The following is a 24,834-nucleotide window of genomic DNA, read 5'->3' on the forward strand; positions in this document are numbered from 1 at the left end:
TTTTTTCTGAACAAAAGACTTGTAATATTTACTGAGAACTTGCCGATTTTCGCTTCATTTTTAATATTCATATTTCCTTTAATTTGATTTCTTGAAATAGATGCCGCCACATGTTTAAAAAATTAATTACACGTAAAAACAAATCTCAAAGCTAACATACTCAATTTATACAATTACATATAATAATTATATCTCTGTGGAGACTGGAAAAATAATGCTAGATCGGTGAAAGCGAAGACTTAAATACATACACTTTATTTTATGCTAAAATAATACAACTGTGTTTTACAACATATTTAACAAATACAGAGTGGCTACGGAAACACTATTTTTTTGGTTTATTCACTGGGCTTTCATACAGTGTTAGCTGTTTCGTGAGTAAATGATATTACAGATAATATTTTATGACCTATTTTAAAACATCTAAATTCCCTATTGGCACAACAGAATATTTGTGAACTTGCAATAGTGGAAACCGGATTTAGATACCTGTGGTGGGCAAGGAACGGATAGACCATTATGTAGATTTGTACTTAACTTCAAAACAGTCATACTTTGTGATTACAAAATAAGGTTAGTGATCCACGGCTGATGGGTAAAGACGATTCAGATGCAAAATTTTTGTTTTAAAAAACTTTATTTTCATTATATATAATAAAATAACTTTTCAAAATTAAATTGTATGTAAGTTAAAAATACAATGTTTATTTCATATTATTACAATGTTATGTTAATTATAATGTTGTGTTAATATATTAAGAATATTTAGATTTAGTCGTTTGTGTTTCATAGTTTAAAATTTCAATAAGGAAGCGGTAATATGTAAATAGATTCAGCGTGGTATGTTTTGCGCCATCTTGCCCTCGTGTTGGTTGTAGTTTTAAGGAAAGTGAGTGTTAACATATTTTTTTCAGATTTGTTTTTGTAAGCTAAGTACTGTAACTTAGGCTATTTCGTTTCTGTGACTGAACATATTTGTTCATAAACAAGTTAAGAGATTATCAAATTTGTTATATACCAGATTTTGTGTACTGAGATTCGAGTCTGAGTAAAATCGTTGCTTCCCAATCCTATCTTGACTTGAAAGTGGTCAAAATGTATGTTATTTACTCATAATTTAGAATTAGAAAATATTTATGCCAGGTCTGTTGTTTGCAATCAAAATTGGACTAATTATTAATTCTTCTAATCAGATCAAGATTTCTGACCCCGCGTTAATACTGTTCAATATCTTAATAGTAAGTATATGAGATAAAAATATTTACTTATTAACATAATTTACTGATTAACACTGACACTGTAGACTTTAGTGTAGTAACACCAACTGTGAATCTCTGTTACTAATAGCAGTAACAATGTATTTCTTGAATAACGTGAGAAACTGATTTGCCCAAACATCAAGATCTCTTTCCTCCATAACTTTGTTAAGCCTTCCAGTTAGGTCTTTGATTCATATTATCTTAAATTTGATTCCTGATCTCTTGCTTCTGTTTCTTTAGTTAAGCACACTCCAGTTTTGAATGGATTTGCCCTAATGCTTTCACACGTTTGTTTAGGCTCCATATTCCCATTGAGAGTTTGGTAATCTCACCTTTGACCTTCACTGTTTGAATTACATGGGTGTGTGTCTTCTGTTTTCTCTTTCTTAATTTTTCTTTCCAATTATCTACATATTTTGTTAATTGATCCTGTTTTACATGAATCCCTCTTTTTTTTATCATACTTTCCATCTACTTGTTTTTATCCCTTTTGTGTGTTTAACTCTACTATTTGTCCATGTTTCACTTTTTTCAGAGACCACATAAGACCCTGTTAGATGTATCGGGGAAACTTGCACATACCTCTTCTTTACCTTGCCCTTAATTTTCTTCATTTTTTATGCCTCATTTAACCTAGTTTCTTTGTCTTGGAATGTACTTTGCTAGTATACATTAATTTCTGGCATTCACTTCCCATTTTTTTGTGATTTAAAATTTTTTTTTTATACTTTAGAGTCTTGGGTTGTTGTAGTTCATCAGCATTTATTTCGTCTCATTTTGTTTCTGGCTTTCTTTGGACTAGGAGGTCACACCAGGTTCTTTTGTTTTATACAGCCTCATGGGGTCACCCTCTCTTCTGTTCTTCTCTTGTTTCTGATATTTCTTCTCTCTGAGGGCTAGCCTTTGCTTATTTTGCAGGTGACTTACTTCTAGAACATCCCTTTTGTTCCAACTTCTTGCACCAATTTTTACAACTAGTGTGCCATGTGTTTAATGTTATGTGTTTCTTTACCTTCTTTGCTGGAAGAAAGTAGTTTGTATGATTACCTGAGCCTTCCACCTTTGCCAGATATTGCAGTGCATACAAGGAGACTTGTAGATCATTTGAGGGAGGGAGCTGTCATGTCTTGCCCTCCCTGTTTATTGGATGAGCATGTCTTGCCTTCCATTGCCTGGTGAACCTTTTTTTGTACTGTCAGATGTTGGACCCTCAACTTCCTATTTGGGGTTCTAGACAATATGTCACTCTTCATCCTACATAATCTCAGTTTTCCAAAAATTCTCTTTCACTTACAACTGTTTTTTAATTATTTTTTTTTTATCTTTTGTCTGAAGCTTATCACAAGTCCCTTGCTCAAAGTTTAGAGGATCTTAGTCATTTACTGACTTTTGCATTGGTCAGGTTATAGGCTTTTACTCTCTCCTTAATATCTTGGCTGGTTTGTTGCTGGGATATTTTGAAGGGGCCTTACTGGAAGAAGTTCACCTTCTTTGTCCCAAAGTTTTTCTACAGGATGGTTTACTGCATTTCCTGTTCAGGTTTCTAGACCTCTTACTTTTGTGCTATGATCCACTGGAATACAAGGGTGATTTTAACCTTACCAGTAAGCATCCTACTCCAGGGTGGAGTGCAAATTTTGGTGTTGGTAACGACCTGATGATGTCAGTTCCTGTAGGGTCTCATCTGAGAGAGTTCATGTATGTATGGGAGACATTTATCACAGATCAGTGATTCATTCAACTTTTCAGGAAGGGATTGGGCATTCAGTTCACATGTTCTATACCTTTCATATTGGTTGGTTTGTCATTTCCCAGAGACCCTCTTACATTTCCTGTTGAGCACAAACCATCCAGGATCTTCTGCACAAAGAAACCATAGAGCTAATCACTTCCTTTCTTAAGTTTTTATTACCAGCTGTTTGTAGTACTGAAAAAAAATGGTTGATTGGTGACAGGTTATAAGCATTTCTCATCTTAATCACTTTGTCCGTCCTCCTCAGTTTATAGTTGAGTTATTTTTTTCCATTCAGTGGTTCTTTTCACCCAGGTTATGGATGACAAGATTACCTATCACAGATGCCTAATTTCATATATCTGTTACCAAGTCTTCAAGATGTTTTCTTCATTTTGTGTGTGACAATGATGTTTTTCAGTTTTGCACTCTACTTTTTGCTCGATAATCAGAGCTTTTTAACATCCTCTTTACTCCCTTAGCACCCACACTCACCATTACATAAATGTTTAGCTTCTTATCTCTTCCTGCCATTTGACAGAACTACACACTCAGTCTCTGGTATCAGAAGCTGTGAGATACCCAGATCTTATCAAAAAGGAGAAATACATTGTGGTGGCCTGTCATGCAACATCCTGTATTTTTCAGGTTGGGTTTGCTTCATATCACATGCTCAAGTCACTCCACTGTGGATTTAGCTTTGATCCCACAGCTCTATAATTTCAGTGATGAGACGTGGAACCTCATCTGTGTGGTTGGGCTATGGATGAATTTCATGATAATGAACAGCGTTGTCTTTGTAGCCAACTGGCCTCTACCATGCAAGTTTAAATTTCTCTATCTGGGTGAAGAGAATACTTTTTCCATAAGTAGTGCAGACCCCTACTAGTGTGCTATATAATATCAATATTACACACCTTGGTTTTTTTTTGCATATGCTTTTTCTGTTGATCTTGTCCTCAGTGGCCCTTTCACCTGGTCAGTGTGGGATGCAAGCTAAAATGTGACGAAATGTAGGTGTGTTTCGGAAATTTTATATCTTCCTATACCAAAAGTATATTTCCAAGAATATTTGCCTCCCCACAATAGCCAGTGTTCAGGTCTGATAATTTTACCAGTTTTGAAAAAGTGAACAAAAAAAGAACATCAAGCTTACATATGGATCGGGTATAAAGGGCACACTGGCATGGGTGGAGAGATCACAGGAGTAAAATCATTATGGGTGATGTAGTAGGATATAAATAGTGGAACAAGTGAGGGAGAATTCATACTGATGCTTTTATGAGCAAATAAGAGAACCTTTCATCAGGATAAAGTGCAAAAAAGAGGTATCAGAAATACATTTTTGGTAATAGGAAATGCAAACTTTCCTTTTTTCAAATGTAATAAGTTTTTAATGGTAGCAACTGAAGGATGTAAGTCAGGGGTTCCCAACCTTTTGGCACTCGCGACCCCTTACCTAAAAGTTTGAAACCCATGTGACCCCCTACTTAGGGCTTACTATCAGCAGCTTAATTTTTCTTTTATTTTCTGTGAAGGAGAGGGAAAGAAACATCTAAAAAAATATTTAAAAATTCTGTAATTATTTATTAGCAAATTAAATCACATTGGTCCAACCTGAATTCACAAAAAGAACATATATTTCTTAAAATAATATTAACATAGGTTTGAACAACTATCCAACCCAGCTAATGAGATGCCTGATGTTGCATTTCAGCAGCAAGCTTTGAAATTCATGGTCGAGCGTTTGTTAGAGCCAGTCTCATGTCATCTCCAACATCCAATCTGTTCCTATTCTTTGTTTTTATATTGACAAGAGTGGAAAATCCTGCCTCACACAAGTAGGTAGAAGCAAATGGAACAAAGACACGTAAAGCTGTCATGCTGACTTTGGAGTATGACTGATACATAGCGCGCACCAGAACTGAGTCACGGATTTCACCTTGAAGAGATCACGAACTGAAGAGTCGTTCCTTAGATCCAGAAATTCATCTTGGATACATCAAGTTCAGTACAAAATGGGTTCCTTACCAGGGCCTCCTGTTCCTGTTATAGCTCAGGGAAGTAATGCTCGACTTCCTTTTCTAGAGACTGAAGATGTTCGGTAATCTCATCCTTGAGGAACTGATCCAGTTGGATCTGAGACTCATCCGTCACTCCACAAAGTTTTTCAAAGATAGCGATGTTTCCAAGATTGGTTGTCCGACGCCAGTTCTGCAGTTTGGAAATAAAGGCCCCGAAGACTATCTTGAAAAAGGAGAACATGTGTTTCCCTTCCTTGAAACTTCAAATTGAGCTTGTTCAGCTGGTCAAAAATGTCGGCTAGGCACGCAACCCTTTTATTTCATGCTTCATCTTTGAAGTGAGCTACAAGATATTTCCTTTCTTGAGTCTCCAGGAATAGCTTTATTTCATCTTTCATTTCAAAGACACGATTAATAACGTTTCCTTTCGACAACCAACGTACTGCTGTGCAGAAGAGAAGGACTTCGTGGTCAGCATTCATGTCTTTGCATAGTTCTTTGAATAGGCGAGTGTTGAGTGCTTGAGTCTTCACATAATTTACAATTTTGATTACAGATTCAAGCACTTCCTGCAGAGAGGCAGGGAGTCGGTGAATCATGCAGTGGATGCCCTTTGCTTGAGGTGCTAGCTTCGTCACTCTCGACTGGAATCCTGATTTCGATCCCAGCATAGCCGGTGTCCCATCCGTACAAACCCCACACATGTTTTCCCATTGAAGATCTTCTTCTTGAAAAAAAGTTGAAACTTTTTTCCATGACATCATCAGCTTTTGTTGTGGTTTCAAGTGCACTGCAGAATAAGAATTTGTCTTTGATGTCACCTGAATTAATGTATCTCACGAAGACAAGCAACTGAGAACATGAACTTACAACTGTTGACTCGTCGAGCTGAAAGGAGAACAAAGGGGAACCTTTGATTTCAGTCAAAACCTGTTCCTTCACATCCATAGACATTTTAGAAATGAGCCTCTGTATAGTATTATTTGACAGGGATACTTGCTGCATCTTCTTTTCACTGGCTTCTCCAAGAATAAGATTTACTGCTTTCATCTTGCAGGGTTTAAGAAGTGTTTCTCCAATCGTGTGAGGCTTTTTTTGTTTAGCAATTTCGAATGCAATCTCACATGAAGCTTCCACTACGGCTGCACTCTGCTGCTGAAATGACCCACTTCTATCGATTCTTTGGCTTTTAAGACACCGTTCATGCCGTTTGAAGAAATCCAAACCCTTCTTTGCGTGTTCTGGATGTTTCGTCTCGAGATGACGCTTGAGTTTTGATGGTTTCATTGACTCTGCACTCAGGACAGCATGGCACAAAACACACTGTGGTTTCTCGATGCCGTCGTTGGCGAGCACAGTGGTGAAGCCAATGTTGAGGTAGCATTCTGAGTATCTGCGCTGTTTAGCCATGGACACAACTCACCTCTACTGCTTACTTATCTCCTTGTTAAAATAAAATAAAAATGTTGAATAATGAATGCTTTGGCAACTGTAGATCTTGCACTGACTACTTGTGGGGGGTGCAGGTAGAGTAATGATGGGGTAAGTATTGGGACGGAAGGGAGCGTGGCCAGTCGCACGATTCGTCATCCACCAATCAGCAACGGACGTGTGACTCACGTGTCGACAGCGAGCACACACACAATCACAGCTAAACAGACACACAAGCATACGTACATGCGCGTGCACTCACATACTCGCTACTCACTAGTACACACATACATACAGTTGCAGACACATACACATTCACTCACAGGCACGCATACATACACCCATAATATCACCTAATGACATTGAACTAACGTAGCACACGTTTTGCTTTGCACCTAAACAAAAAAATGTAAGAGCATGAAAATGTAATTGATGAAATAAAATTAATGTTATCCCAAGCTACTTCTAACAAGGCTACGCGACTCCCCTGCCAAGGCTTCGCAAATTCCCTGCCAAGGCTTTGCGACCCCCCTGAGGGGTTGCGACCCACTGGTTGGGAACCCCTGATGTAAGTGAAGAACATCTGTTAAAAGTAGGTCTGGTTACTTTTTGTTTGATTATCATATTAGCTTTTGGAACAGTTATGTTTCTTCTGTGCTGTTTTTAAAGTTTATGAATAATTTTTCATTAATGTTATAAAAAACACTTTCCTCTGTAATAAAATACCAGTAGAAATAAATCCTGAATTTTTATTAGTAGATATGAATGCTGAGAAGCTAAGCAAGTTGCAGGCTCAAGTCCGTATAGGTGGAAAGGTAAACCAATTTATTATTACAAAATTTTAAGTAAAAATAAATGTTAACCATCCTTCTTCATGGGCTAACTTTCCTAGCTTTATGTTTTGCAAATTTGGGAATAAGTTTGCTGTAGTGCAATTTAGAAATAATTTATTTTTCTGTTGCAAATATGGTGGAACTGGACAACATTTATCTAATTGTAGACTGTGTATGTTTTAATGTGCACATATTTTATTGTTACATTTTTATCTATTGTTATGTGATCATAAATTTTAATATAAGAGATTGGATGTTAAAAAAAAGTAGTAAACAAAATATTTTATAAAAGTGCATTTCAGCCAGTAAACATACTGAAACTGTTACAGTACAGTCTGCAAGTGGATTAGCTCTGAGCATTTTGAGATCATTTAGCACCAAAATATCATATTCAGAAAGAGCCATTATAAATTAATAAGCAGTTATGACTGAAATATGCTATATTTTTCACTGCATCTTTTATTAAGTTTCAATATTCATATTTCATACTCTGTGAAATTAAAATATAAAAGTATATTTGTAAAGAGAACCTTCTATAGACCATCATCCACACCTAAACTCCTGGTTCACATTCTCTATCATTGACCCCTGACCAAGCTGATTTAGCTAATAAAAAAAATTCATCTACTTCACATTTTCCATTATTGACCTAGCTGAGCTGAGTAAAGCTAATAAAAAAAACCTCATCTTGTTCACATTTTTCACCATTGACCTAGCTGGTATCATTTTCCATCATAAACCTAGCTGAGCTGATTTTAGCTAATAAAGACTCACCTGAATCTCATTTTCCATTCTTGACCAAGGTGACCTGATTAAAACTAATAACAACCCGTGTGGTTCACAGTTGCTGGCATTGACCTAGCTGAGCTGATTAGAACTAATAAAGATATTCATCTTGTTAACATTTTCAGTTGTTGACTTAGATGAGCTGATTAGAGCGAACAAAAAATACTTTTGTTAACATTTCTCTCATTGCCTCAACTAAGCTGATTAAAGCTAATAATAAATGCATTTTACTATTTTCTTTCATTGATCTAGCTGAGCTGATTAGAGCTACTAAAAACTCTCATCTTTTAGGTGGTGATGGTGGGGGTGATATCTTCAATTGTTTCCTTCCAAATATTGCTTTTCTCTTTTGGAATCTTTTTAGGTGGACACTGCTCTTTGTTTACCATCTGTTAATAGGGACTTAGGGTCAGATCTTTTTATCCATTATTGTTTTTTGGGACTCCTTCTGTACATTTAGCATCATATGGGGTATTTGCCATGCTGTATTCAGTTTTCTTGTTGTGTTTCTGTTTCATTCTGAGATCATGTCACATTTATTCTTTTACCCATCTGGCAATTTTCCATCCATTATTTATCTTACTAATAGATTTTTTTTCTGTTCGTCTTATTCACTCAGTGCTGTTTGGAGTTCTGGATTGAGAGGTTCTGCCTCAATCATTTATTGTATAATTATAAATTAATAAGCACTTACAACTGAAATATGCCATATTTTCCACTACATCTTTTATTAAGTCTCAATATTCATATTTCATACTTTTTTTTTAACTTAAAGTATACTTGTAAAGAAAACCAACACCAGGTTATCATCCACATCTAAACTCCAAGTTCACATTTTCCATCAATCATTGACCTGACCAAGCTGATTAGAACTAATAAAAGTTCATCTGGTTCATATTTTTGTCATTAACCCAACTGAGCTGGTTAGAGCTAATAAATAACTCATCTTTTAGGTTGGGGGGGTGATATTTTCAGTTACTTTCTTCCAAATATGGCTGCTTTCATTATGGAATCTTGGATGGAACACTGCTGTTTGTTTACCATCTGTTAATAGGGACTTAGGGTCAGATCTTTATATCCACTGTTCCATTTTCTAAGGTACCTCCTGTACATTTAGCATCTCATGGTGTATCTGCCATACTATATTCAATTTTTGTTTTGTTTTTTTATTAATATTGCTTTTCTGTTTCATTCTGAGATATTGTCACCTTTATTCTTTTACATGTCTGGCAATTTCCAGTTTTTTATCTGTCCTACCAGCAGGTTTTTTCTGATCATCTTGGAAGCTCAATGCTGTTTAGGGTTCTGGATTGATAGGTCCTTCCTCAATTGCTCTTGTATTCTCCATTTTCATATGTAGGCTTTGATCACATTTGGGTTTGCTATTTCTACAAGTATGAGAATGCCCACAGTTAACATTCTTATTTTTCATTTTTGGGACACTGTATTAAGTTATTTCACCACATGATTTGGTCCAAGTTTTGTGCTTGCCCTTTGGATTTGTTTTAGTGCCATATGTATTTTACAATGCAGTCTACATTTTATATGATTTCCACATTTTAGAAGTTGCAAAGTCTCTTTGTTAACCTGAAGATGATCTTAGAAGATCAAATCATTATTATATATTTTATTTTAATTAAAGTTTTAATATCCATACCCTGCTGTCTTGAAAATATATTCTCTATTATATGTATTTGTTTCTTCCTTGTTGGGGTACAGTCATACATTATTGCAATCCTTCACTCTTTTGTGAGACTGGCAAGTAAATTATCTTTTAGTATATATACCTCTTATTTTTCATGGGAATGCCCTCCCTTTTTTTTCTTTATGGTTCCTGCTCTGTGGTGTTCGGTTCCTGTACAGGTATACTTAAACTATAAAAAGTTGCAGTATAGGAACATGATGACTTAACAATTATAAATCCATGGCAACTAAACACTCACATTTGAGATGGTGTGTTCCACAAGACAGCTTGTAAGTTATCGTCGTGGGATATTTGGTAATTATTATGCCCATTCCAGACCACACTCTCCTATGCACTTTATAGCTAAAGTGGAAGGGGATATCTGCCCACACATGCTGTATCCTTATACTGAATAAATTGGTATGGTCTGCTTTTCAGAATGGATTTTAATGGTCCCTCATTGTACTGTCTTAGGTGTTGTCATTCCTTTAGATTCTCCACTGCACTTTCTTCGATGTTTTCTATCGGTGGAATTTAAGAGTCGTTACCACTTTTCTGTTCCAAGCAGTTCAAGTGTCCTTCTGCATGTGTTGATAAAAAATAAATAATAGGTATGTAAACATAAATGATGATAAAACCATTCAGTTGAGAGTAAGGTGATGGTGTTTCCTGCTGTTGTAGATGATGATATGTCCTCCACTATGTAATGTTGGAGTGAGCCATAAAAATTGCAGTTCACCTGATTGATTAGGATCCCTCATCATACTCCCACATGAATGTCCATTCACAGTGGCCGTATTTTGGATTAGCACCTAATTAATCAGCGTAAGTCCTCGTACACGTTAAAGATGTCTTTGTTCTCTCATGCATTTATACAGTTGTTTCTCCATTCGTATTGTGAGTCCCAGTGGAGGCACTTGAAAATTACTATGGTCCTTTCCTTTCTGCTATCCTTCCATGTTCTTATTACTCTGAGGATGCTACTGCACTTGGGGTGGTTCCTGCCATTTTGATATTGAGTGTGATGGTTTTACATTAAACAGGCATCTTTTCCATTCTGGATGTTGTGTTCTCCATTGATAAATCAATTTCTTATATTGCTATCACATGTCCTTTTCATAGGTCAGGGGATACAAAGTTCCCTCCAGCCTCATGAACTTTAGGTGAAGATGGTATGATCCTCTTTCCTATACCCACCAGATGGCTAGGTTCTGTATTGTAGTTGACTTGGTGGTGGTATTATCCTTTTACCTAGCCTGACATGAATGTTGGTTCCTGGTGAACGGGTTTTGGATTGTAGTGCTGTGTGTGGTTTGTCACACCCTAACCACTCTATACATGGAAGCACATCTTTTTAGTCATCCTTACATTTATGTATCATGGGATTGAGATTCATGCATGTTGTGATTCAGATCATTATCAAACTACAGTTCTTTCCCTTTTGGATGTGCTACTTCTTCATGTTTCTACCCATCTGTGTGACATCGTTTTCTACACTGGGTGAAATGTATACCTGGTACAAAAGTGGTGCTGTCTCCCATGTATGATATTTAACTCTGAAGATATTTTTGGGAGTGCTCTTCAAATGCTTTTGAAGGATGTTTCTTTTCCTTGCACTGGTTCCTTCACCTATTCAGTGTGAGCTTTAACTTTTTATGTGAGAAGAAGTAATGTACCATATCAGAAATTATAATATTCCTCTTATGAAATTAGTTTTCAGTAGGTACTTATACCTCCAACTGAAAACTGGTGCTTCCATTTTCTGTCTAAATTGAGTGGTAGTTCAGTAGAATTAAACAGAAAGAGTTGCATGCATCAAGAGAGTATCTTGCACTCTTATTGGTGGAAGGTTGTTGCATGATGATTTTCATGTATGATGCATTGGAATCAGTCAATTCCATATAGGTGGAAACATCAAGGTTTGTAGCATGAGCAAAAAAAAAAACATATAGAAGGCAGTATTGAACAAGAATACGTATTTATGTGAGCAGAAGTAAGTACCTATTGGAAGTGCACTTTCTTTCTAAAATGAAAGAAATTTTTAATGACCAGAATAATGGTTGATAAGCATGAGTTATTTAAACAGCAAGCTTGAGGTTTTTAAAAAATCTGCATTTCTGGTTTTGTTTTTTAATATAAGGTTCCACTTAATATTTTGTGCTCTGGGAAACTTTTTGGGGAAATGTGGCATAGAACTTTGTATTATATTTATGCCCCTCAATCTTATTTATCCATAATGCTCTTCATTTGATTATTTTTCTTTATAAATGTTTTCAACCATCTCAATATAGTTTTGGTTTTTATTATGCTTTAGCTGTTATTTTTAAGGCATCTAAATATTTATATTTATATTTATATTTTTCAGGTTAGTTGGAATTTCATTGTCTGTGTTTTTTGCACAGGGCACAGCTCGTCGTAAGAAAAAGGTTGTTCACAGAACATCAACAACAGATGACAAGAAGCTCCAAAGTTCCTTAAAAAAATTGTCCGTAAATAATATCCCTGGGATTGAAGAGGTAAAATGCTTAGATTCTATTGCAGTTGAAGGATTTCATTGTTTGTGTAACTCTTTAATATTTCAAGCTTTTGTAGAACTATTGAGAATGAAACAATCATGTTTAGGGAATAATTTGTTTCAACAGTTGTATAGTGTTGCACCAACATATGACTAACTTACTGTGCTGTCTTGGGTATATTCAATAAAAAAAAAAAAAAGATATTTTAATATTGAGCAATTTAATCTCAATGCTGGTTTCTTTAGTTTTTAATGCTAAACTATATAATTGGCATTTTTCATGATAGATGATATCAGCACATTTGCAATATTTCCATGGATTAGCAAACACATTTTATTACCCCATCCATTTCAGTAAGAAAATGTGGTAATTTGTACTGGTCACATCTTGCATTCTAAAAATACTTGAAATGAATGAAGAAGTGGATAGCATACATCTATGACATTGCAGTATATTGTAAAATGGCATATTTGGCAAATTAAGGGGTTGGACAGAGGTTATTTATTAGTTATGGTACAACACCATAATTTATTGATTGTTCATTGTTTAAAACAAAGAAGCATCAAACAAGCCAAGTGCATTATGTTAGATTCAGTGATTAGTGGTTGATTTTTTTAAGGAACTCTAATATTTAGATCTTCCACATGCAGTCATGTGTACTAATGATCATAAAGGTCACATGAAATCTAAATTTTATTATTATTAGTTTTAGCATTTGAGTAATTTCCATTTGTTACTTGACATGAACATGTGAAAATAGACAGGGAATGACATGAACATGTGAAAATAGACAGGGAATAGTCTGCTATGGAAAAAGAAATTTGTAGATGGTACTACTCAATAACTTTCAATGAAATTAAAAAAAATATTCACAGAAATATCTGAAGCTACTGATTGCAGCATTGCTAATGTCTCACAAGATGAAAAGTTAGCCTAGGATATCCTAACTAGTCTGCACAGATTGCAATGAAAGTGGACAGAAAAATGTATTTCCAAGAGAATGCTCACAGAATGGCACCAAGCATAGTGAACCCAAAAAAGCTAAAGCACTCGAAAATATGAAACTTTATGAGGGATCATGTATGACATTCAAATGAATAAACATATTCGCTTCATGAGTTCTGTTTATGGCCCAGGAAGTGTGTAAACAAATAAATTATAAAATTATTTAGAGAAATGTTAAACAGAATTTCAGAGAGTATTTTCAGGTACTAAAATTGTACAATACAAACAAGCTATATTTTATATTTTTCAACCTTTTCTAATAATTCATTTTTACTGATGATATATCTTTTAACATACAAAATCTTTACTGAATAAGTCTGAATAAAAGATGAATTTAATGCTAAAGGTAAAAGTATTTCTCATTTCACTTTCACATTTAATTTGTATAATTTCTAGAACCACCTAAACTAACACTAACTGTAATTAAAACATCTGCAGTAAAAGCTAAAAAATAAGAAAAAAATCAAAAATACCTTTTTCAGTATGACTGATCTCTCACAAGAATAGCTAATGTCAAATGGTGTTGCATTCTAACTGTAAACATTTTGCAAATACATACCATAAGCCTTATACCTCACCCTTGAAATTTGAAGATTCCAATATGTCTCTTGTGCAAATCATCATTTGTTACTTGTTAATCAGTAGGAGTGTGATGTGCTCACATGATATATGTGGCTCCCTTTACACTCTTCTACCTAACTCTCATGCTTTGGCAGCATTTGAGTGCAGACATTATCTCCAGTTCCAGTTCAGGCTTGAAGTGGTCCCCTTTCATTTCACTCCATTTTATGTTGTTTAATTTCACTTTTATTTTTAAAGCATTTTTTTTATCTGTGTTTTGTCTCCAAATCTTTTGCTTGTTTGGCAAAATTCAAGCATGGGCTCTGAAGTTTACCACTTCTAGTCTGTTCTCTCTGTAACCATATTTCAGACCAGAGGTACTGGCAACCCTTTGAGGGATTTATTGGCCTTTGTTTATTGGGAGTTTAAGTGTTTAACAGAATTCTTTTTGTTCCTGGAATGATTTAATGAGGATCATGACAGCCTGATCCATCTCCCCAACGTAAGACATGCTTTCCCACGCTCTGCTTGTGGATTGGTGGTTTCTGTTTGGCCTCTGTATTTCTCACATATGCAATATTTCATTGAATGCTCACTTCTAAATTTTATGCTTATTGTCAAAAAGAAAAATGCAGTTCCTCTCATTTGACCATATACTGTCTGAGGTTTGTTGGGGGATCCCAGAAATATCCTGGAGGCACTTCCTTTGTTCTTACTTTCCACCTGTTCCTCTTTTGCTCTGACCCTGAAATGAGGTTTTTTTGTAAACATTTTTGGTCATATGATGCCTTATTTCATGAACTATTTCTTAGGCTCCTTTTCTGTGGGTCACACATGTGGCTCCATTTCTGCAACATTACATATTTATTATGTTTACAGAGTCCTTGGTGTCTAGGTTCTCTTCATTTCAATGATTTTCCAAACTTTCTTTTCCTGTGCCACATTTGTCCCAGTCTGTACCACATGCGTTACCAATTTTTGTCTAACAGACCTTCCCTTCCTTCTTACTCTTGTACCATATCTTGTTTTTTTGCAGCAATCTAAAGCACATTAACATTGGTTCCAGAGGCTGTCTGGTGAGTCCATGTCCAGTGAGAACTCATTGGTTGACTAGGTTCATCAGTGCAGCCCTTATATATCTCATAGGGGTCTTTATCTCTTGTTATACTATTTCTTTATCCCTTTCTTACTCCTCCTGGGTCAAGCATGCCTGTTTCTTTTTTCCTCCTTAGGATCCATGGTCACACCAGCATCTTTCCTTGCTAGCTGCTCCCTCCCCTACCCAAATGGCTTTCATACCTTCTCACAATGTTGGGGGTTTACTCCTGGTTGTTTGAGGTTCTCAGATGGACCAGGAACTTCTCATTTCACCAGGGTGTCCAATCTGGTTTGATAAGTATCTTTGAATAAATGCAAATGTTGTCTCTATTGCTTATCTCCATATTCCATCCCAGGGTGTTCTAGTCCTTTGGTATGTTCATCATGGGCTGGTGTGCTGATTTTGTGCCTTCCCTTTCAGGCTGACTTTGACTCCTTCTGTCTTTGTTGGTTGGTGTGGCCCTTTTCTTTACAACTCTTTCTCACTATTCCAAGCAAGTGTTGGCCTGTCCTACTCCTTACCTACTTATTGATTGTTATCAGATGGGTTGGTTTTTCAGCTAAATGAAGTTCTTCCATTCATCCTCCTCAATCTTTCCAGTTATATTGGCTGCCTCAGTGTTCTGGTGCTTTCAAATTGGACAGATGTTGTATTGCTTTCCATTACTCTACCTATATTTGTTTTTCTTACCTAGTGTTCTTTATTTCCCTTTTACCTTCAAGTGCATTCTCTCCCCTCTTCACATGCAGATTGTGTTCGTCTCGTATATTTTCTATGCCATTCCTTGCACACTGTACCACAGTCTATGTTTTTTCCTGTCTCCATTTAATTCCTACCTTCCTTGTTTTCACCTAGTCATGAGGTTAACATTTTTTTCATCTAATTTCCTTTCTCTAGTTTTGCTCTTGTCAGTATCCATATAGGCTTTTATTCTGGGATGTGCTATTAGTTGCAATATTGTCTGCTCATTTTCCTTCAGTGATTTCTGTTCCTGGCTATTTATTCCCAGTCAACTCTTTTTTTTTCTTTACTTTTTTTAGTTGGGTTCACTGTTTCATCCGTTGGTTTATTCCTTGCATCCCTTCCCATCTTCCCGTTTTCCTCACTGTCCACCACTTCACCTTTTTCCCTAGATTGACCTTGAAGGAGATTCTGTGTTTGGACATGCTGTCCACCATGCTGACATTTACTTCCAATTCTTTCCATTGCAATGCAGTTTCTGTATTCTCAGGGTATTGTCTACTGCCTGTGGCTGTACTTCACACTTCAATGCAGCATGGATTCTGGGTAAGTCTTTTTTAATACTTTTTTTTCTTAGAGGGGCTCTTCCTTTGCATACATCTCTCAGAACCAGCTCTGTGGCGAGTAGTGACTGACCAGGTATTCTTTCACTATTAAATATGCACTGTACACCATGTTGACTGAGCACTTTCACCCATGGTTCCACACAGTCATTGCATACATGGGGTGTTCCATGAGATTTCTTGTAGGTGAGTAACCTTGTAATATTTGCTTCAAAAATATGTTCATTCCAGATCACACCACTTGTGGATGACGTGGGTAAAGATAGGAATTGCTACCCATCCCTATCATGTCTTGAGTGAATAACTTGGTATGGTCCACTTTAAAATTGGGTTTGTGGTCACCCATTTCACTGTCTCCAGTGGTGATTGTTCCTTTAGATTCTTCAACTCATTATCCACTTTTTTTTTTTTTTTTCCAAGTAGGGTGTGAGAGTCTTTGTCACTTTCCAGTTCCAAGCTGCTGGGGTGGTGGACCATGAAGGCTTCCTACTGGATGGGTTTCATGTAGATTGGTATAACCATTTGGTTGAGACTAGGGAGGTATTATTATGTTAGTGTAGATCAAAACAAGACAAAACAAACTGGTGTTACATATACAGATTGAGTATCTTCATCTTACACTTGCATGATGTTGGTTCTTCACAGAGGAGGTTTTGGATTAGAGTGAACCAATACACTACATACAGTTACAATTTCACAACACCTGGAGTTGAGCTGTCACATGCAGTTTACTCCTTTGATTGGATGTTCTTGTTCTAACCTTCACAGGATGCTGGTTCCCATCAGAGGTTTGAAATAAGAATGAACCATTCTACCTAAGTTCTTGTGCAGATCATAATCTCCAATACTTCGATTAGAAGTGAAGAAGTGTGGGATGTCAGTTACTTACAATTTGGAGACATGTATGGCATGCATTAGTAAAAATGTTCACAGCTGAGGGCAGCACCTATTACAGTTTGAGTGTAGGAAAATTATAACTTTTTGTTTTCTGTTGTAATATCAGTTGTAATGGACAATTATGTGTTTTTGCTCTGTGAGCTGTTTCTAACTAGTAACAAATAATTGAGTGGGAGTCAAGGACAAACAAAACTACTATGTTATGTGAGAACCTACATGATCACATAGGATTGAAACATTCAAACCATTATAAATAGGAAGAAGAAAATTTATAAACAGTTGAAAAAAATTATTGATTCCTTTTCAAGTAAAGTGAATAGAGTAAAACTATTTGCAGACTTAATTTGGTTCGTTTTCATGTGGATCCTGCATGAGTCTTAAGGGTTAAAGAAAGTCAAACAGGACTTATGAAATTTCACATTTACTTTTACCTTCTTAGTTTATTGCATTTCAGTAGCATAAACTACTCAGTAAAAGTAGAATTTCATTTGCAATGTTAATGGAGGAAAGATCTTTTGTAAGCCTGTTGAATGAGAGTTAATGTGATGCTTAGTGAAATTAAGGATTAGTTCATTCAGGAGTGTCCACCATTTATAATTTAAAAAAAAAAGAAGAAGAAAAGATATTTGGTAATAGTTGATGAGAAAATGATTTCCGTAATAAAATGTGTGTGGTTAAAGAAAAATTAATCTTTTTTATTTTAGAAGTTTCATTTTAAATTTCCTCGAACATTGCACTCAACTGCTTCAGTACTCATTTGAACAAGTTCTGGTTTCATCAGGTTACTAATTAAAGGGTTAAGATGTTTTTTTGTGTTTCTTTTTGAGGAAGGATTGTTATGTATGAAAATATTAATTATGATGAATGAAATTTTCAGGTGAACATGATCAAAGATGATGGAACTGTGCTTCACTTCAATAATCCAAAAGTTCAAGCCTCTCTTACAGCTAACACTTTTGCCATCACTGGACATGCAGAGACAAAACGTAAGTTTAAGTATAAAATTTGAGTTTACCTTAAAATACTAGAACTTTCATAGGTTATATACAAGTTAATCAATTTTATATAAGTAGGATTATTTCCTGAGAAGTAAATCTTGATTTGTTGTGGTGTCAGAATCTAAAGTAATATCTTTTTATTCCACATACATTGTTTGTTCTGGGTCTTTTTATTTGTACAGAAATTACAGACATGCTTCCAGGCATATTAAATCAACTGGGTGCAGAAAGTCTGACACACTTGAAGAGGCTAGCTGATATTCAGACTTCAGCAAGTAAGAAAATTTCTGTTTTGTAATGGGCTGTTAAACTTTCTAACACTACTATTACTATTTGTTCATATCAATACCAATCAACACTGTGAACTTTATTCTAATACGTGTTATTTCCTTTTGAATTTGACTCTTTAATCAGAGTGTGATCATGCCAAACAAAATCCATAAGAGAAGCTTATCATGAACAGAAAGGACAAGTCAGAGAAAAATGTTATGAGCACAAACATAGCTATAAATTCCAGTAAAAATGTAGCCATAGATAAAATGCTGATCTTTATTTATAAAATCAATAAATGATAAATTTCTTGCTATGAATTGTGCAAGTACATCTGCTCATAGAAGTTAAGATTTTTAAAACTGGTTTATTTAGAACTTCTGATATGAATTATTACCCTTCTCTCTCTCCCAAATTTGATTTCTTTTCTTAAACTGTGAAATTTTGGGGGACATATTTCAAACTCTGTGATATGATTTATTTGGGAGGAATATTTTCCATTGTTTTTACTCCAGTATTTGGTTACCAGTAATTAATTTCAGTTTTATCGATGGGAAAGTGACAAAGGTGTAAGTACCGAAGACACACCAGATTTACTATAAAAGTCATGGTAATATTGATGTGCATTATATGAACTCGGTTTGTGGACCTTGCTGAATGTAAGTTATGAAATATCCAAGGTTCAGACACTCTTCCATAAAAGTTGTTTAATTTTCTTTAAATTGAGACTGAAGTTACTCTGACTGTGAGCAATGCCAGCACCATTGCACATTACTGGTTCATTTTGTCCTACATTCTTTATCATGGGCCCAGGACTTGTGGCCTCCTTTTTTCTTATATTCTGCTGAATTTGCCTTGTTCCTCCCAAACCTGTCTTTGTGTTTGATTCTTTTATTTGTGATGAGGGTCAGGTAACACCCTCCTTGTGCTTTGCTGTGCTGATAACTTGTGTGACATTTGTTCTTTCACTCTAGATGTTTCTGCTGGTTCATGGGCAAGCCTTTTGCACACACCTCAAATCATAAATTATTTTTCTCTTCTTTTCTTACCTGATTGTTGTATTATTGCACATATTTTCTTTCCGTTGTTTTATGTTAACTTCCTAGTTCACACATGTTCCTCAAATTTAAGATGCCTTCTCTGTGGCTTATAATTGGAATTTTTCCTTGTTTGTATTGCTCCTTTCCATTTAACCTCTTCTCCCAGTTTGAGGATATTTTTCTATTTTACAGTTTTCCCTTCAAACTGCTTATCTTCATTTTATGTTAACCCTTTTACATAAGAGTAGATAAAAATGCATGCCATAACCTTTTACAGATATACATTCAAAATTTCATTTAATTAATTTATTATCAGTGTATATGAATAAACTTGGCCTGAAAACATAGTTAATAAATCAAGTTTTAATGTTATTTAAGTATTCTTAATTTTATAAAGAAATATTTTTAAAAATCTTCATATATCTTTTAGTATGAGAACTATGACATTTGTTATCTGTGTCTTTCCTCTTCTGTAATTTATTCACCATCCCTCTAAGAAGTACAGAATTCACCGTTAGTTATTCGTTATCATACAGTTATTGCTTTCAATCTTTGGTTTCAAAGGCATAAACTAGAAAATGAGAACCTTCTGCCACATTTAGCTGTTGCATCCTCTCTTACAAAAATTGCAGTAGTTCTCTCTTATGTTGAATACTATATTCTTTATAACCAATAGAAAACAAGTGTTTCAATCTATCAAATAAAGTATCATGTTGTTTTCTGTCCAAAGAATTCTCAGTTTCATTTCTAATTCAAACTTTATTCCCATGGGAAACACGTTACGAGCTTAGTTGTTGTTGCATAGTTAGAAAATAATAAAAATTGTAATAATTATGGGACATTATTTGCTTTTTGCATGTTATTATTCTTCATTCTTTGATTCATTATTTAAATTAAAAAAGTACCATTAATATAAAACTTGAAGTAAAGTATCATTAACTGCAAAAGAACAAACAAAAAATTGAATATTTTATATCTTGTTTTTCTTGTTTATTACTTACATATTATTTTTATCACAGAGTAGCCAACCTTCTTGTTTCCTTTTGTAGTCTATCCACCCTTGCAAACTAACATTGCAAGTCAGTAATTTATTGATACCATTTCATTTGCTACTTTCTTTTTCTAAGTTGCCAAAACCTTTCCCTTCACATTTTCACTTTAAATTTTTATGCTTAACTTTTCAAGGGTGATCTGTGTATTTCCATGATTGCCAATTATGTTTTTCAGGACCTTCTGTATTTGTAATGGCCATTCTTCCTTTCTGTTTTCAGTTCTAAAAGACTTTTTCTGAACCTTTCTAATCAATTCTCCTTATCCTCTGGACTGGAATTTCTATTTGATTCTTATGGGTGTTACATGTCCTCCATTTGAACCTTTGGCTACATGTTTCTTGTACCATCTTTCTCTTAACCCTAACACCAGAGGTATCCTTTACTACACAATTACCCAATGTTTTATTGTCTTGCATTCAAAATTTTGTTAAACCATGTTTTGTTTATGTTATATCAATTAGAATATCATAAAACTTAGCTAATAATCCACATTTTAATGGTATATAAGTTTTGAGTTCTTACTTTTATAAGGCAATATTTTTAAAAATTTCAAATTTCCCTTAATGTGACACATGATGTATTTTCCCTTAGCATGTCATCTTTCCTATTTTATGCACCACCCCTTGAAAAAGTATGAAATTAAACTTAAATTACTCTCTGTAAAATTGTCATTGCTTTGACAAATTACAAATCATAATTTTTATAGCCTTACAAAAATATCAAAAAAAAAAAATCAGAACCCTCCTGCTACATCCTCTCTTCCATAATTTGTTAATAGTTCTCTGTTATGTTTAATTATATGTCATCTATAACCAGTAGAAATTTAAGTTTTCATAAAGGGAGTAATATAGGTAGTCTTTGACACTTTGGTGTCACATTACTTACACCACATTGCAGTTTCTTTTGCCTCTGGGTTTGTCTCCATCTAGTTATCATTCTCAGTTTTCCCAGTAACAAATCATTGATAACTTCTCTCTTGCAAATTTATAGAAAACGAAAATTCAAACTACAAATGGGGGTAAATGTATGTATGTATGTTTATGTGTATTTAAAACAGTGGAAGCCCAGCACATGGTTGATGTTGTTCCAGATGGAATGCTTCTTTATCATAGAGTCTGCATTGTCTCATTGTGAAACCTGTCAACCCTTGCTGAGTGCATGCTGTTCAGTTGGAGTTTTTCCTAAGGCTATTTTGGCAGTTTGTTTGCTTCATCTACTAAATCTCACTGCTGATTTCCTGCTCTTACACCCAAATATCTAGTATAGTTTGATGTGTTTGTTGTTGACAAAAATATTCAACCTCAAAGAAACTTAACAATGGTGTAGCATCTGAGTTCAGTAAATGTAAACATAAGATGTTAAGTTTGTTACTTTAGCTGAGTTCTGTTCAAACCTTATTTTTTTTATTATTACTAACAATTAGATGTTTTGTTATGAATTTTTCACAGGTGCTAGTGGAGATCAGGCTGAAAATACAAGAATTGATGAAGATGATGATGAAGTTCCTGGTAAATTTCAGTATTCCATATAAAACTTGCATGTATTGTTAGTGTGTTTTTAGTGCAAATTTGCACATAAACATTTTTCTTCAGCAAAACATTCTAAGTTTTTCTTAAAGACTGAAATTACAAAAATGGTAATACATTTTTAATTTGCAGTTTTATTAACAGTGCAATTTAGATTTAAAGCTTTTTTATTTATTTTAATTTCAAAGTTCTGTCTTAATTATATGTAATTTTGTAGTTTAATTATGGCCTTGTTCCCTGATGGGACAGTGGTATGTCTTCAGATTTACAATGCTAAAATGAGGAGATCGACTCCCCTCGATGGAAAGATCATCCAATATTACTTTGCTCTAATAACACACACACACAATTATGGACTTTTATGAATTGTCTTGTGCATTTCACACAAACCTGTTTTTACATCTTACTAAGATTCACAATAATAACATTCTGTGATAACCTACTGCATCCAACATTGGCTCACCAATGTAAAATGTTGCTAAATTATTAGTTTAAAGTTTAAACTCTTTAAATGAAACTAATTCCTTTTATAGCAGAAATTATAGGTAGAAATCAAAATGTTGATTTAAATAAAAATATTTGTGGTTTTTTTTTGGTGTTTTTTTTTCAATAAAATCTTACCTTACTAAACTAAAAGAAGACAATTTGATATAAACAACCTAATCAACTTGACAGTGTGAACAACATTTGTTTTATCTCAGTTCTTTGTTTTTAGTTCTACAAAGAAAACAGTGGCAATGTTAATAAAGCATTAACACTGAATGATCTTAACCACCACTTGAGAACAATACAACTATCTAACACTAGAGGTGTGTGAAGGCATGGTGGATAAGGTTAAACTTTGTTTTCTCTAGATTTGGCATATTCTAACTCTACAGAGGTAATGGCTGTCAAAAAACTCTACATATTTTTCATTAACTCTCACTTTAGGAACATAGGACATTTCATTTTAATGTGAACTATATTTTAGGACTTATTAAATTTGTGACATGTCGGTAAAAGTAGCAATGATTGTTTTACTCTTTAATTTATCTTACTTTGAAAAGAAGTGTTGTTGTTGTTTTTATTTTGTAAACTTCATCGTAGTATTTTACTTTTTATGAATATAATATTTATTTTTTAGATCTGGTAGAAAATTTTGATGAACCTTCAAAGGCTGAAGGGGTCTAGAGCTTGGATACCAGTGGCCGAGGGTTTGAGTGGCAAAACTGTGTGCTTTGTAATTCTAAGTTTTTGTGTCTTTCATTCAAAGTTTAGAACATACTTTGTAAAGTAACTGTGTGTGTTGCATTAACAATTCAAAACCTTTGTTTTGTGCTGCTAAACTCTCAAATGCATCTTTCAGCAGTAATAATTCTAGAAGTCTGGAAATTTAAAAGTATCTGAGCATAATTTGTTTTTTCTGGTGAAAACTATTGTATAGACAGTTTTGTTGCAATGTTTCAGTTGAATTAGAGTTGACTTTAACAACTGTTAATAGAAATCAAGTCTTTTCAAAATATGAATTTCACATTAATTTTATTTATGTTGAGTACTTTTACAAAGTATAATCTTATGAATTAAAAAATATAATCTTAAACAGATTTCAACCAGAAAACATCAAAATGCATCTCATCCATCAGTAAAGTTTGTCAGAGTTATCTGAACCTACTTTCTAGATAATCTAGTTAGCATTTAGATCCAAGTTTTGCATTTTATTTTCTTTCTTCCTGTTAACAAAAATGATGTCTTAAGGAGTGCTGCTTTTAAACCTCGCATATCTCAACTGTAGAGCTTTTAATTTCTTCAGTTTCATATTTAAACTGCATATGTTTATGGTTCCTACTCTTATTTGAATGTTAATATAAGTTTGTTTCATTATGTTAAACAAGACTTTCAAGGATTTGTTAATGGTATATCAAAGTCTGACATCAGTGTTCTACCTATACATTTTTTATGTATAGTTTTAAATTGACCTGCTTTAGATGTCTGTTTCTCTTTTATCATCCTGCTCTAACTTGTACACAATAGAACATGTCTCACAAGTTTGAAAACTTAAAGTCATTAATATCTTATAATCTAAATAACTGTGCATACTTATTCAAACAGTATGTGTAAAATAAAATATAAAGAAAAATATTTCTTTCAAATATTGCAAAATATAAGTGCTACATGAGAAAAAAAAATATCATTTTCATAGCTGTATATCTTTTTAACATGCTTTAAAATTGAAATAGTTTATATATAAAATAAAAATTTATCAATTAATATCTGTAAGTTGTCATGAATACCATTCGGAGACACAATACAGCATAAAAAACTGTATGTTTAAAATTTGATAAATGGTACTCTTGTCACAAGTATATATTTAAAAGAATGGAAATAGCCTAATTATAGATACTAGTAACTATTTCATTAATGGAGCCAAGTGTGGCTTAGTGGTTAATGTGCTAGGTTGTGAATTCAGTGTCCACTCATTGCTTCAAAATTGCAATCCACACTTTGCAATCATGGGCATGTTATAAAAATGATGGTTTAATCCCATTATTTAATTATAGTAGCCCAAGAGTGTTTGGTGAGTACTAATGACTAGCTGCCCTCTATATAGTGTATTAGTTCAAAGTTAGGGACAGCTTTTTGTAGCTTTATGTAAATATCTACATCTTGTAAACAGTTTTAAGTGTTCACTAATGAAACCATTACTTTATTTAAAATAGTTTTCTAACATTTCCACAACCATCTATTGCTTAATGATCATAACAGTTTTTACTGTTTTTGAATATAAAGAGAAATTTTTTTAAATTCATGCTTTAAACCTATTAAAATATTTTCAGTGAT

General features: G+C 34.2%; 1 protein-coding gene across 5 annotated transcripts; it reads left to right on the forward strand.

The window, feature by feature from the left end:
- Positions 1–328: 328 nt before the first annotated feature.
- On the forward strand, positions 329–24,834 carry LOC143249606 (transcription factor BTF3 homolog 4-like). 5 transcript variants are annotated; one of them, XM_076499747.1, is made up of 7 exons: positions 329–573; positions 7,206–7,261; positions 12,152–12,265; positions 18,009–18,117; positions 18,312–18,404; positions 21,940–21,999; positions 23,141–24,834. In XM_076499747.1, the coding sequence occupies exons 2-7, from the start codon at positions 7,208–7,210 to the stop codon at positions 23,185–23,187; spliced, it is 477 nt and encodes a 158-aa protein (XP_076355862.1). In that variant the 5' UTR covers positions 329–573; positions 7,206–7,207; the 3' UTR covers positions 23,188–24,834. The 5 variants fall into 5 exon arrangements, with proteins under 5 accessions (XP_076355862.1, XP_076355859.1, XP_076355860.1 ...); XM_076499744.1 differs by lacking the exon at positions 329–573 and adding an exon at positions 791–889; XM_076499745.1 differs by lacking the exon at positions 329–573 and adding an exon at positions 796–889 and having other exon boundaries at positions 7,203–7,261.

The sequence above is a fragment of the Tachypleus tridentatus genome, chromosome 4, assembly GCF_004210375.1.
Source record: "Tachypleus tridentatus isolate NWPU-2018 chromosome 4, ASM421037v1, whole genome shotgun sequence".
Lineage (NCBI taxonomy): Eukaryota > Metazoa > Arthropoda > Merostomata > Xiphosura > Limulidae > Tachypleus > Tachypleus tridentatus.

What these genes read in the sequence shown, in the direction of transcription:
- LOC143249606 (XM_076499747.1), top strand. Translation starts at nt 7,208, where the DNA reads ATGAATGCTGAGAAGCTAAGCAAGTTGCAGGCTCAAGTCCGTATAGGT. An exon ending in TGGACATGCAGAGACAAAAC is followed by an intron (nt 18,118 to 18,311) that starts GTAAGTTTAAGT and finishes TTATTTGTACAG; the next exon opens with AAATTACAGACATGCTTCCA. An exon ending in TGATATTCAGACTTCAGCAA is followed by an intron (nt 18,405 to 21,939) that starts GTAAGAAAATTT and finishes AATTTTTCACAG; the next exon opens with GTGCTAGTGGAGATCAGGCT.